This window comes from Dermacentor andersoni, chromosome 4, assembly GCF_023375885.2.
Source record: "Dermacentor andersoni chromosome 4, qqDerAnde1_hic_scaffold, whole genome shotgun sequence".
NCBI classification, from domain to species: domain Eukaryota; kingdom Metazoa; phylum Arthropoda; class Arachnida; order Ixodida; family Ixodidae; genus Dermacentor; species Dermacentor andersoni.
The window spans coordinates 128,944,235-128,959,780 of NC_092817.1; the positions used below are offsets into that span (position 1 = coordinate 128,944,235).

At 43.2% G+C, this 15,546-nt stretch overlaps 1 protein-coding gene across 4 annotated transcripts in view; it reads right to left on the reverse strand.

Annotated features, from left to right (window-relative positions):
• LOC126537803 (NPC intracellular cholesterol transporter 1-like) overlaps positions 1-15,546 on the reverse strand; it is a 126,926-nt gene that overhangs the window by 45,698 nt on the left and 65,682 nt on the right. For 3 of the 4 annotated variants that reach the window (XM_072287921.1, XM_072287920.1, XM_050184878.3), the window contains exons 4-6: positions 14,008-14,256; positions 12,584-12,810; positions 6,392-6,556 (exon numbers count right to left, since the gene is read on the reverse strand). In XM_072287921.1, coding sequence (XP_072144022.1) covers positions 6,392-6,556; positions 12,584-12,810; positions 14,008-14,256 — 641 coding nt within the window. The remainder of the gene's footprint in view (positions 1-6,391; positions 6,557-12,583; positions 12,811-14,007; positions 14,257-15,546) is intronic. The other variant, XM_072287922.1, reaches the window with a different exon arrangement.

The window sequence follows — 15,546 nt, forward strand, 5'->3', positions numbered from 1 at the left end:
CTCATTAAGTAGCATCATCAGGGCCTTTCAATACTTTTCTTACGGTCAGCCAACTTCCTCAGAAGTTTTATATAGGGACAGAAGGTGCCACGAGAGGTGTTGGCATAAGCGGAAGGGCATCAATTGGCTGCATCGGGATGACCAGCGCTGCAGAATTCCGCAAATTTTCACCAGAAAATTTTTCACCTTGCCCACATTTATTTCAACTTGTCTGCAAACTGAACATGCAATGGGTGCTGTAGGCAAGACGCTTTAGCGTGAAATGCACCTGTGTTGGTAAATCATTCACCCCTGCATTACACCTGACCCGACCAGTCACAATGCTCATGCACTTGTGTTAGTAAATTATAGACCACTGCATTATACCTGACCTGCCAAGGCGCATTGCTCTCACATAACCATCCACATGATAGTGGTTTGCTGTGCCATTTGTCCTAATTGTCAGTTCATTATAGCGAGGCATCGACCTCCCTTTGAGGCGAAGGCCGAGTACCTCGCATATTGAGCTACCTAAGTACAAGTTGGAGGGGCACATAAAGTGCGCCTGCTTGTCCTAACCAGTAAGAATGACTAATGGAAATTCTTGCTTTCAAGAGGAATAATTAATTTCGCGCATTTTGCTTATTGATGGTGTTTTGCGTCCCAAAACAGAGCTACAAGAGATGAAAATGACGGCTAGAAGAAGAAATAAACCTTAGGCGATTCATTTTCTTCAGCTGGCAACTACTCAGGCGTAGGAGGAAATCGCATTAATTTTAAAAGTTTCACGGGTAGAAATTATCTGCGCTGCCTATGCATTCTCTTGCAGGACAATCTATTTGCTTAACGAAAGGGCAGAACGGTTGGCATCACAAAGCATTTACTGGATGGTAAATGCAAACAGCTATGCAGCAGTTAGAAGAAAACAATTGAGAGACCATGGTAGCATGCATAAGCTGTCCCCCTTCTTGGTGTCAGTGAATGAACTAATGTCAAGTATAATGGTTTGACTGTGAGCAGCATTCAGTATCTTAGCAGAATGCTGTGCTTCACATGCATGAACACCTGAATTCTTTCAGAATTGAGGCATCATATAGCACTACGACACCTCAATTCTGAAATTCAATTAGTGCCTTTTATACTGCAGTAAGACCGCAAGTAGTAGTAAAGAACGTCTAGTGAGTAAGAGAATGTCCTTGCGTGAAGACAGTCTGAAGATACTTTTTCATGTGACAATTTTCCTAAATATCTGTGTACGCATGTTATCTTTGCAGACTTGAGCAGTGTTTCTGGAAGCTGTAATGACAGCGTAAAAAAGAACGTGGAACATTTTGACTATTACGTAAGCTTACCAAAACAGAACTTACATGAGAGGCACACTACTATAACAGAGATACTACCTGAGTGAGGGCATGCCAATGTCCATTATAGCTAATGCAAGCATTAAAGGCATTTAGTATAAGCTCACAATGCCAGCATACCAAAGCAAAAGCAACACAAGGAAACAAACAAAGCCCAGTGCCAGCCAAACTGCAGAGAATTGAAAATGCTAGTGCAGTCGTCGAACAAGTGAGGACACACAAAATACTGTACATCACATAAAAGACACAGGCAAGAGATGAAGAAAAATGGCTTTTGCATGCAACTGATACAAAAATATGTTCCTCAAAAAGCAAACTTTAGGCCATATGGTGCAGTATTTAAAAGACAGCAATGACTCTATGAGCCAGCCTGGTATAAAACATGGCTAACACAGACAGTGTGAGAGTCAATAGTCAACGATGCCAATAAGTTCATCATATTGCCATTAACCTCCCATGATGACATGTAACTAAGGCTTAGTCTATATGCGGTAAATGTGAGGGAAGGTGGCAGAGAGGCACACAGCTTCTACTTGAAGAGTCAGAATGTCAGGCCTGGCACCATATGCTCATGCTTGTCAGTAAATATATTGCAGTATCTGGCACGTTAGTGCCTACATACAATGAAAAGGCAAACCAACAGTTTGCCTTTTGGACAGCAAGTAAGAGACAAGAATACAAGCAAGCATTCACTTTTGTGCCCAATTAATCCGTGTCCATCTGTGTTACCCAATTATAGGAATAGAGGTCAATGACGAGCTAACAAATGTCTTCTGTTACTGAAACAATAAAACTTTGCAAAAAAGAATTTTGAAGAAAAGTTGCCACATGGTAACCACAATGCTAAGATTGGTCTTAGTCTCTTTCCTCTCTTTCCTCTATCTTTGGTCATCCTTTCAAACACTTTTCCCATTCTCCAGTGCATTGTTGGGCGAACCACAGATATCGTCTGGTTAACCCCCTTATCTATACTATCTTTATTCTGTCATTTAAATAGGTCATTGTCATTAGTGCACACTACGCGAGCGTATTACCTCGATGACGATTGTAGCTTCTCAATCCTCAATTTGACTTGGGCCTTCAGGGGCAACATGGACATGATAGGCTCACTTAACCATGCCCATCTATCAGGCTTGTAGAGCAAGATGTGAATGTAAGAGTGCTAAGGCTGACATCTAAAGAGCAGTGCCAACCTCGAATAAAAGCTAGCTCCCTCTAGTATGTTAAGCTCATTTAGGTGCCACCCTCCTTTAATAAAGGGACACTAAAAAGAAACATTTAAGTCAGTTTAGACTGATAAATTATTCTTTGAAAATTCTATTGCCGTTAATTTCGTGGTACTAATACGTTGACCATGAGAAGAGAAGATAAGGGTAAAAGTTCAATTTTGTCAATTTTGCACAGAAACCCCATAACACCAGTACGTCAGTGCGATGTCAAGGATTTCGAAGTATGTTTTCGTACTTGGGTCATGTTGGCTCAATAAAAGTTATCGAAACTTTCGATGTTGAGTTATCGGATCCTACAGAGCGCAATGTAGTCCATCTTTAAATATAAAGAATTATTTAGACTTTAGCGGACGCCAGAAAAAATTTATCACACCACAGCAAGCTGGCAGTTTTTGTGCCTTTTCTGGCTTACCAAGCACTCTCATAGTAAGAGTGGCATTCTTGTAATTATAGAAGGATAATTATTAATTACCAATTTGTTAATACACATGAAATAATTTATCTTTAGCGTCCTTTTAATAACTATCGTGTAGTAAAATCATATTGCAGACTACACTGTCCCCATCATGATTTTTGGATTTTTGGCTTTCACACTAATGTCAATGATCCAATGCTGAATAAACAAGAACATTTGCGCATCAAGAAGCAGGGAGGGATGTAGAATAAGTGGTCATGGTGGCTACACTGGGGGTACGAATCCTCTACAGTTAGACTTGAAAACAGTCCATGGCGGATGCTGTCACTTTCACTTTCTCCCATTCAATCTGGCTCTTAGAGGAAGACCAATCAGTTCTTTATTCTTTTCACCCCTCGTAGCTAGATCATGCAACAACACACTACAGTAACTGCCGGGACTGGTTACTCAGCTTTACGGGTCGTACAAAAATAAATTTCGTTCTCAAGGGTAGAATCATTACGAAGCGTAGCCTCCTTGGACACCATTACTGACTATAATGAGTTAATGTGCTCTGCACCCAACGGAAATACTCAATGCCAGTGTGGCTTGAAGAAGTGAGAGGTTTAGAGAGAGAGAGAGAAGAAAATTCATCTAGACAATGCATTGACACCTTTTGTCGTTTTGCTTAAGCATGTTTACGTGACAACAGCCGCACTGCCACTGAAGTTGAAACCACACGTGTGCAAAACTGGCTTAAAAACACACCACACGCACGAACGACACTGCGCACTCAAGAAGTTCCACAATGGGGAGCACAGCTCAACCCTCACCAGAACCAAACCACCAGACACACAAAGATACACCAGAGATCCATCCAAAACTGTACACAAACATAAACACACAGACACACACACACATACGGGGCAGACTGGGCACAGGAGAGGCACAGTGCTGCTCCCGTACTAAACACAGAGAGGACAGTGCAAGAGAAAGGATGTGCACAAATCTGAAGGAAATCGCGAGTGGCATTGACTTTTGGAAGAATGATTTAGGCAATCACCGAGCATGTCCTTGTGAAAACCGGTTCAACGACGCGACAGTGTTCCCAGAGAAATGTATCATACAATGCTTGAAAACTGCCAGAAAAAAGCGCAAACAATGGACTGTGGACGCGAACAGAAAAAAATCAAGTGCCTCTCGTCTGTCAGCATCCCATCGACTCAAGTTGCTGGACGTGGAGGTAGATTACGATGACGACTAAATCCTCAGTGTGTGGTTCGTAAGCTTCACTGTCACGGCTAACTGTAGTTAGTGAAATGAACTCAGAGGTGCTGCTCTTGGTTTCTTTTACATTAACTATAAGGACACTAAAGAGCAACACTAAATCAGTATAGACCGAGGAAGTACTCGGTAAAAACTATTTTAGCTAATTTTGCTGTAAAAGGTCGGTTATCAGAAAACAAAGAAACTTCAATTTCTTAAATTTTGCAGCAACACAGCAGCGCCGGTACCTCAGTGTAATGCTATGGATTTCAGAACGTCTTCTCGTATCTGGGCTGTTATACCACAGTGAAAGTTCTTGGAACTTTTTCGGTTCAGTCTTTGGCTATTTTGAAAACAACGAGCCAGCATTGTCAAAATCTATATAATATAAAGACATGGTGAGCTCATGCAGGAACTTCACGGCGGCATTTCTACCAGTCTTATTCTTACCGCTCTTTAGCTTACCTCTTAAGATAAAGACCTATTTGTTACGTCCTTTTCTCTTTAAGTGCGCCTTTAAGGTGGGTGTCAATTTTACTTTAGAACACACCTGTCATGAATGCTTGGGAGCTATCGTGCTACTTTTCCTTTGCCTGCTCGTACATTTTTTCCACTGTGGAACCAACGCTGGTCAGGATTAAACAACTATGTCGTCCATCCTTGTCCACTGCACTGTACTTGCATTGTTTTCTGTCATGCCAAGATACCAATTAGCTTGGTGTAAACACGGTTCTGCTCTATTTATGTTCACTGTCTGCTGTCAACAATGATTAATCCATTTACTTTTTACTTCAATAAATAAAATGGCATGCTAAAGTATGCCACTTGGACTGCAGTAATTCAAGAAAATGAGCCTAGCTACTTTCTTTATTACAGACATGAAGTCTTGAATACAGCAACAGCTTGCACTCTCTCACTAGGACAGCTCTAAACTGTATTTGGAAAGAGTGTACCTAACACTTATCAAACAGTCTAACATTAGGCAGGTGTTAAGCACGGCTCTCCATGCATGAAACTTCATGCAATAAAATGTGGCAGGTCTTTCGACAGTATGGAAGCAATTTAATAAACAGTATCAGTAAGGTTTATTGCAGTTTTTATGCTGCTAGTAGTACTGGTACATGCCTCAAGGCTACTGGGTCACTCTTCCCAGCAATAATTTTGGCACAACCTCAATCAACAGGACAGGTGACAAGACAGACACCAGCTAATGACCATTTAAAGATATGCATACAGAATATGCTTTTTCCATATATTGCAAAATATACATGATCGGATTTAGAAAATGTGGGTACCTCTGTGCAGTAATAGTCACACCACTAAGCTTTCCTAGCCACGACATCACTGAAGCCTGGCCTACGGGACACCACCGAATATTCAGCACATTTGTGCAATTTATTTGCCAAGCTGCCTCGTTCTATACTTGGGGTCCCATAAGAATAAAGGTGTACATGTTTGATTGGTGGATTGAAAGATTAGTCATTTGATTGATTGATTGACTGATTGATTGATTGATTGATTGATTGACTGATTGATTGATTGATTGATTGATTGATTGATTGATTGATTAAAAGCAACACAGGGGCTATGAGAGATGCTGTAATGGAGGGGTCCAGATGCGGCACTTCGACGTACACCTAAACCTTGCTAAACAAATGTTTTTGCACTTGGCTGCTATCACAACGCAGCTGCTACAGTAATGTGTACTATCACAACCACTATCAGCAGCAGGACGGCATAGCCACTGATGCACGATGGAATGTCTGCTGTGTCCCTGAAAGACGCATTTGAATGTCAAAATGCTCGACTGTTAGCATCTTTCCCATCTGCCCTATCCACCCGTCTGTCAACTGTGTTGTTTCCTGTTGTGCCAAGCCAATTTGCAAGACTGCCACTGCAAAGCTTCCATTCCACATTCCAGCAGAGTCACTTTAGGCGAGCAATTTCCTTCAGATTGTGAGCAAAGAAGAAGCCACAGCAGCCCTCTTCCTCACCCACAAATGTTGGGCAGGAGCCCAGCCGCAAGAAGGCTGGAGCCGAGAGCACGGTGAGCGAGGAGGAAGAGAAATGTGAGAGAGGAGTGTGGCAGCAGATGAAGGGAGAGGAGGAGGGAGAGCAGTGGTGGGAGGAGATTGTTTAGTGTTTTCGAGCCAATAACATACTTGAGCGCTTTGATCTCAGAGGTTCCACCTCCTCAAGGGAGCCAAGATCCACGGCTGCCAACAAAATTGAGCGCCCCGGCTTTGAGGGCCGGTGCAGGGGGGTCCTGATCGTGTCATTGCTGTTGCTGCTCGTGTCCGACACACTGGACTCCGACGAGTTCGACACTGTGATGATGGTGGCAAGGGAAGGGGCAACCACGGGTTCAGAAGATTCGGGGGCAAGGCAAGATGGCCACGATGAGGTGGGCAGGTCAAGGAAGGGGAATGTAGAACAGCATGAGGCATTTTATTTTTTTCAAATCTGAAAGTTACTTGTCGCCATTCTCAGGCCATACACTACGCTACCTAGTAAGGTACTTAGAACAGGAAGAGCATGCACATATTTTTTTTTTATTTTTAATGAAGCAGTTAGGCTTGAGGCAAACAAAGAACAAACAAACATAATGATACCCTGTGCTTTTTCACTCACCCTCTCCTCAGAAGAGACAGAAAGTGTGTAACTGTAGCCAGACTCCAGAATCTGATGTAAAGGACTGTGTCATGCAATCTCATGAAGCTGTCAAAGTTGTCGTTGGCAAAAGAAGGTGCCACAGAATGACAACCGCAAATGAAATGACAATAGCTCTTACTTTCTTTAAGAGGAAGCTTTAGCTTGGGGCCAACTACTACGCTGTCTGTTCACACACATGTAGAACACAAAAACGCTTCGATGAAACAAACCCTGGACCAATTTGAATGAAATGTGCTGCATTAGAGAGCGAAAGTTAAATTCTGGCGACTGTTGGACGCAGATTTCTTATTTGGGGTCTCTAATCTTTTAGGAAAATTGCCGGAAATTGGCATGTTAAAGAAAAATAGGAGCTTACAAATGCATAACTCTGCTCCAAAAACAGATATCGCGGTTCTGTAAACTGGGTCTGTACAGTCATCTAAAGCGAACAAATTTGATATATATGAATTTACGGCTAACATTTATTTGCTACAATGTTTATTAATGTTTTGCAATAGGCCTACTCACGTAATAATGGTGCACTTCATAGTGTCGTATAATATATCAGTTTTGTCTGCTTTGGATGTATTATTAGGAGCAATTTACAAAACTATGACATGCTTTTTCACTGCAGAGTTAAGAGTTGTGAATGTGATGGTACTGTTTTCCCAAAATTTGCAATTTTCAAAAATATCTATTAAAGAATTGCTGGTCTAAGTCAAAATTTGTCTTAATCGTCAGGTTTTAAGTTTCCCTCTTAAATGCAACAAACCTACTCAAGCTTGATGCAGTGGTTGCCAAGAGAAACAATTTCTCAGTTCCCACGCACTTGAATAGGAGACCCTGAGCTGAAGCTTCCTCTTAAGTTTTGTCGAAAGACATGATTAACACTAGTAGGGGAAACTCTGCATTGCTTCCCGCCTACACTTGTTAAAACTTGCAAACTGGGAGTGCTGTTACAATTTATGTGTTGCATGGTTCCCACTGTTCACAAACATGCAGTTTGCCTATGAAGCAGTCTGTAGATAATCAGTTACAGCTAGGGTTCCACACTTCTGGATACATTTGAAATTTGACAAACTGTTTTATAAACTCCCCAGTGAAATCTTGCAGGTTTGGACTTGTATGGAAAACTAAACTTTGAGACTCGTGGCAAGGACGCATTCCGGCAGTGTCCTCTTTCATGTGTGTTCTTCTCACACCAGGTAAGCTTTGTCATTTGCGTTTTATTTTTCCTTCCTCCTTGGGTAACATTTTGTACCCCAGACTATTTTTAATTTGCACAACAAGAGAAGAACAAGAAGGTTCTGCTTCCTCACAGCACTCTGTGGATTCTGCACAAGCCACTTACGTTATTACAATATGAACGATTACTTTGAACAAAACAATATGAACAAAAATTTCTAAGAAAGTCAAATTTGGAACAATCTGCTTGAGCCATCTGCCTCGACAGACAACATTTAGAGACTATGATGGCTAAGAGCTGAAGAATTCTGAATTGCTCTACAAAGCAAAAGAAACCTCCAATGAAATGAACAATTTGTTGTAACAAAAAGTAAAATTTAAGAAGACATGTAGAACCCTAGCTATAACCTTTCCTTAACTTCTGTTGTCGTACAGCTTACAAATACTGTCAAAGCAGAGCCAGCTAAACAAACATGCTTTCTTTAGAACGAGACACACCAAGTGCACAAACAACTTAACGTTTTCTGTACACACCTGAAAACAAGGAACTGTAACAAGAACAAACACCAGGAATTTAGCAGTTTAACTGGCACAACATACAACACAGCTTCATTAACACCAAATACCACAATAGCACAAGTTCATCCGATGATGACTATTGCCTTTCTGGGACTATAAGTGCACAGGCTATACGTGCATAAATATTACATTTATATGCTGTGTAGGCAATCTGTGAAATGAGACTAGACAGGGTCTTCTTTTTCTTAACATTGGTTGTATTGTTGACCAAGTTGTACGTGACTGGTTTCACTCAGACAGTCTGGTTGATGTCCCAGTTTTTAATCACACCCCTCAGGCTATGTTGTCCTTGAAAGTACAAAAAACATCAGGTCAATACCCAATTCCTGCTCAACTACTACAGAGCGTATGTGCATAGCTTTGCTAATAGCACCCCTGACCGTTGCAACGTGGTGTTGGATGTATAGACACTGGACCCTGCGATAACCTACCAAATAAGGACAATCTGAAGAAAAGCTTTTTGTTTTTAGCCAGAACTGGCGTCTGCAAATTAACACTGGATGCAGACTGTAGTCCATAAATTACGGCGATTGAAGATTAATGCAACAAATGTGGATTAAGAAAAACACAAGCACCACAGAACTGCACACAGAGAGACGGGTGCACTTTTAGGAGCAAGCTAAGAAATTTAAGCCGGCTGCAAGCAAGTATTTTTTCAAAGGAACCTGAGAAACTGAGGCCGTGAGTGCTTCCAGAGTACGGGTTTTGCTGTGTTTTGCCAGTGGAACTTCCGCGGCCAGAAAACTCAAGAAGATGAGCAAGGGAGTTCACCTCACTCTCCAAAGTTTTGCAGAAGTGTGTGTGCAACAATAGGCCAACTAAACATTCTGAAGTCAGTTGCAGTCTTGTGCACAGTGGTCTCATTTCTATTGACAAAGCTGGCATGTAGGTGTTTCCCTATAGTAGCTCCTTCAAGGGCCCCTCACCAGGTCTGGCCGTTTTGAGCTGACAAGCGCCGTGCATACAATGCGTGCTAACGATTGTGTCAGCATTACATTGCTACGTGCTGTGGAAAGAGCTGAAATTTCAGTGAACGCCATTTGCCCTTCTCGTGGGTGCCGCACTCCAAGCCGGTGGGATGACGTATACATGCTAGTGCGCCTACGTACATGTGCCTTCACTGTGACGTCGATCTTGGCGACTCGTGACTTCGGGAATTATTCATGACAACATCTGCTATTTGCGTAATCTGTTGCATCGATAAACGAATTAGGGTTTAGAGAAATAATAAAACACACAAACCGAATATCTGCATATTGGCCTCGAGCTCCACCACTGGAAAAGCTGGCGCCACCGTCGGCGTGACGTGCTAGGAGGGATCACGTGGACATAGCGGCCGCGTCGGCTGCTTCGGGAGCGCCGAAGCGAGCTGTAAACGAGTTTAAATTCCCTCTTACGCTGCGGTCCTCATTTAGTGGCAAATTTTTCCCGCTTCGAGTGTCTCCTTTACAACGCTTCAAAGCACAATAGGTAGTGGCTGCTTTTGAAGGCGCGCAACATGGTAGGCTACTGCTCGGTGCCGCAGGGCCAGACGCACGTAACGGAGGCCGGTGTCAGCCTTATTCACACGTAGCCGCCGGACAAGAAGCTGCGTGAAGCTCGGCTCGCGACACATAAAACCGGCAAACAGTCATCGGCTACAACTCGGGTATGCAGTAACCACAGACGCGAGGAAGATTTCTGCTATGGCGCCCGGTCTGCGATGTTCTGAAAACGCGCACTGAGACGCTCGCCCGAGTCCGCTGCCCGACTAGTGTCATGACGGTTTGGTCTATGAACTTGTCGATGCTATAGATACTGGGAAGTTCAGTTGTGTGGAAAGGCAGCGGTAAGAAGCACATTTAAAAAAAAGCATGGCATATGGTCATGTTTGTGTTATGAATTAATGCACTGGATTACAAAAAAAGGAGCAGCGGGAAATTGCACGCTGAGAACAGCGATAAACATGCAGTGCGACGCAACTCGAGAAATAATATTGAAAGGTCAAAAATTTAGAAGAAAAAAAGATTGGATCGTCGTGACGGCACATTACAGTCCCCGTAGGCGTGGAAGTCTCTACAATGAAATTATTTTTGAACAGTTTTGATAGCGCCCACGCAATAATGGTTGCTTGTATACTGTCGAATGCTCATATTCTGCGGCCTAAATCTCATGGCACGGTGAGAAAACGCGCGCGCGGAGAAAGCGACACAGTGCGCGGACAAGCATGCAGACGCGCAGTCGGTCGCTGCGAATCTGCGCGATCGCTGCATTGAGGCTTCGTTCTATTACGCTCCATTTAGTTATACAAACACTACAAGAACATATTTCACATAGTTTGCTCTCGGCGTTTACCTACCTTTCACGCAAGAAGCCGGTTCGGGAGACTCTATCGCGGCGACCGCGCGCAGTGGCGTTCACTGTATGCATTCGGTAAAGAGATAGCGTCTGTAAACGATTCTGTGCCTTCAGTTTGCCTAAGATTATTATTTAGACACTAAGAAACTTCTCTCGTTTCGAAAGTACTTACAGAAATGCCCGGGAGAGCTCGCGCGTGGTGTTTTCAGTGAGCGCTGACAGCAAAACCTATGAGGAGCGCGCCACGTGATCCCTCATAATACGCCAGCGAGGTGCTTCCGATACATGGCGACTCCGTAACTCCTCGCCGCCAATACTTGTTTTACTTCACACCACAGCAAGAGAGATGTACTTTGGTTTCGTCTGCTCGTTCCCAAGTTGTGCAGTCACGTGCGCTGACACCGAAGCTATGTCATTTTCTACCGTGTTCCAGCGCACAATCAAGCTCTGTGATCTGCTTGTGTCTGCCTCAGTGTTCGTGTAGCACTGACTTATATCGCTAGTCAGGTGTTCTCGTGCACAGTGCGTGCAATCGTGCGCTGCACGAAACGAGACAATCACAACAGCTTGCACGTGACACCGTCAGTGAAAGTGCGCCACACAGCAAGAAAGCTAGGGAAAAAAAAAAAAAAAAGGCGGGGCCCGTGACGTATGCGTCACGCGATCCTCAAGGTCCAGTATGGGAGAACGCAGGGAAGGAATTTTGCTTGCAGAGGCTAGACGGGGCAAGTGAAGAGGGTGTCTCGCTTGGCAGTGGAGCTCGCCTTCTGAAATCATGTGTTCACGGCACTGAAATATTTCTATCTCGGCTATTAATGAGCCAATTTGAAAAATCTTGCGGGTGAACACTCCCTAGAGGGCACATAACTTCCAGCGTATAACCAAAATTTGCTACGGGGTTTGGTGAGGGGCCCTTTCAGAGAATGTTGTCTTGTCTGATCTCACCTTCGATATTTGTCTCAATAAAGTCCTGAGGCAGGTGGAAGACCAGCAATATTTTGCCACTGGTGCACCCTGTTCACAGCGCAAGTATACTTTGGTCCAGCTCCATGCTCGCTAAGAGACTATGCAGGCACCGCTACTGCAAAGCAACGATTATTGCTTGACAAAACTATGCCAGGTTCGTTACTTCTGTGTAGAAATGCAACCCTACAGAAAAATTAAATTCTGAGGTTTTACGTGCCAAAACCAAGACCAGGTTACGAGGCAAATCAATTTTGACCCCTCAGGGTTCTTAAGCATGCACCTAAATCTAAATACACAAGCATTACTACATTTCATCCCTATCGAAATGCAGCTGCCATGGCTGGGACCGAAGCCGCAACCGTGCACTTGGCAGCACAAAGCCATAGCCACTAAGCTACTGCGGTGGGTAGGAATGCAGCTCCTCTCGCCTCCTTAAGCGGCTGAAGGTGTAGCTTATAAACAAGCACATTCCGCCGAAATAAATGCTTGGATGCAATAAGTGCTTGGATGCAATAAATGCTTGGATTGCAATGCTTGGATGCAATGCAATCCAGTCTAGCCTGATTCATAAAGCACTCTAACCGCAGACCGGGCTCAGGCTCTGCTCACGTGACTCGAGCCCTGCGGTGGAGTACCTTGGAATGATGTTTTCCTCTTGTGGCTCTTGAGAAAGAATGTGCTCAGGACGGCTGTGCTCAGGAGCACAAAGAGCAGCATGGACACGACCAACATGCCGTCATAGCGGCCCATGGTGAACGGCTCTGGCGAGGGAGGCAGCAGCGGCGGTTCCTCGGGAAGGCACACCGCCGGGCAATCGCTGCAGCTGCACTTCTGCTGGCTGGGACCGAATGGATCGGAACACCTGCGCAAACCATTGAACAGGTACCGACGCAAGTTGTGCAAACTCTACCGTGTGCTTCTTGCACATGAGAGGATCACACGTAGCAAGAATAAAGTCTGGAAAACACTCGCAAGATATTTTACCTTCGATACCAAGAGTTTGTTTCGAAATGCCGGATGTGATGTTGCCAACGTATCCGCGACGTTGAGATGCAAAGTCAAATTTGCCAATGTCGTGTTATGATGAGGCTAGGTGCAACGACGTTGTTGATAAAAAAATTTGCATCTTCTGGCCTAACTCACATGTGGCAACCACAGCAATCACAGGAATAGAGCCCGCCATGTTGTAGTGATGTCACGACGCACCCACTTCCTCGGTACCAAAACAAGCTAGTTTTGTACATAATAATAGTACGTAATAATAGTACATAATACAGTACATAATATAGTACATAATATAATATACAAGTACATAATGTAGCAAGATTTCCAGGATGCCTGAGTGCTTGCCAGTATTTTTTTTTTTTAGAGATCTAGAAAATGATGACCTTCAGTTAATTCATCTTTTTACAACTCTGTAGATCTGCAAGGAAAAACAATATCACAATTCTATAAACTGATTCTAATACAGTAGCAAATAGAAGTATGCAGGTAGGACTTTTGCAAAACCCTAGTCAATTTTGCCACAAATTCACACAAGCTGTAAATTCACTACCGGGCACGTGCCCCTGCATTACGTAGGGGCCAGTGTGATTCTGACGAATAAAATTTGTAATAGCACCATCAGTCAATTCATTTATGCTACGTTCATATACAGTAGGTGGTATTTGGTTTTGCTTATTGCTAGTTCTAACTGCACAGATGGCTCTTTGTTATGCTGTGTATATTTCCCATCCTTACTAAAACTAAGTTCGAAACCAGCAAAGCATCTTTTATTGTGTGTTTTTGTATGAATGACTTTTTTCATTCTGTAATGTCAGTTTTAACAAGAAATAAAAGATTATGTGCAAAGGCAAGTTCATGGTCACCAGACGTTGCAGAAGGCAGGGGTATAGCCATTGGAAGAGAAAATATTATGGCAACTATCTCACACCATAATCGTGAAGATAATGAAGCAAACAAGCTATTTTCTTTTTTGAAATAAGCGAGAGAGAAAAATAAGAGCCATTTTGACACCTTTCGCGTAAAAACAAGAAAATCGCACAATCGTGTCACATACTTGTGGAAGGATGGGTTGTATGGCTTGAGTGTGGCCCCACTGCTCACAATGCTCTCTTTCGAGGTGACGATGTAGTTGAACTTGAAAGGCGAAAACCCGTCGCCTTCCTCCGGCGTGGAGCCCAAAAAGTCAAGCCAGTACTGGGGTTTACAGTCACTACCATGGGCTCCACACATGAGCTGCATCACTGTTGTGCCTGATATCACTGACATGACGTTGACACACGAGTTGAATGCACCTTCAACGAATCTGAAAAACCAAGAGCCATGAACTTATAACTTGCGTCAACACTTCAGTGTAGTACATACTGCAATGTCACTGCTGTAACTATCATGGGTAAATGAAACACGAAAAGTTGGGTGCTAACTAGAATGCATTTTTCTGTTTCTGGACTTGCCACACTGCTTGACATGACCACGATTTCAGCTTGACCGCTTGATTGAAAGCCTACGCCATATTTTGCGACGATGTACTTAGCTGTGTAAAATCACACTTGTGTTATGCGAGACAGGCTTTTTACTCCATTAGCTTGTTTCCACTTGTTAGCATTTAACTTGTCTGCTTTGGTAGGTATGATCGTGTTATGGCCATGTTGTCTTAGAGGAGCTACTGAAATGAGAAGTTGAAATGTTAGACCAGAAACAGATTATTTTCGTTTTCATCTAATTTACATGACACAAAGGCTTCTGAAAGAAATTAATGTGCAACTGAATACAACCGCAACCAATGGCACCAGTTTTGCCATATTTAACCGTCCCATTACTGAAAAGATTGCACATACCATGCATATGGAAGAGCTACATGAATGCAATGGCTAATGACTTCAATACTGGCAAAGTATGTATGCTAACAGGCAGAACTCATTCAACCTAAACAATCTTACTAAAACTGAGGTATATGCCGACTCAGCTCGTTTTACGCTCACATTTTCATACACGATGTCACATAATTAGACGAAGTTGCCACATGTAAACCATTTGTGTGAATTTTTACGTCCAATCGGTTTAATTCTAGTATCTAGCCACCATGTTTTTTTTTTTTTTGACCGCCGAGTAAATTTTGTTTTGGTCAAGTCAAAGTTGAGAAGTGTGTAAATGGGGAAAGGACGGTTGGGGGCAGGCGCTACAAAAGGCTTTTTGAGCCTTTATGTCTGTCGCCCTTGGAAACTAGATACTGGTTGTCTGAATAAAAATGAATAAATGTACACTTACACTGAATGCTGCTCGCTCACACTTTGTGATTGGGAATGATTGTTGTGTGGGTACTGACACAGGCATCTCTTAGGGATACAGAATATAGAAATTATGCATACATTAAAAGTTTGTGCTTTCAACACTAGACTTGCCTCCCTCTCTCCATCTCTCTCACTGCAGACGAAGTTTATACTCCGATAATGCATACAGCGCCACATATCACGTATCCTTCTGCTGAACCAGTAGGACCGCTGGTTTAATGCCTAAGCATGTACTCTTTTTGTGGGAGAATACAAACTCGATTTTAAACAATGTGAACTTTGTCTATGTGCCCCCCCCCCCCCCC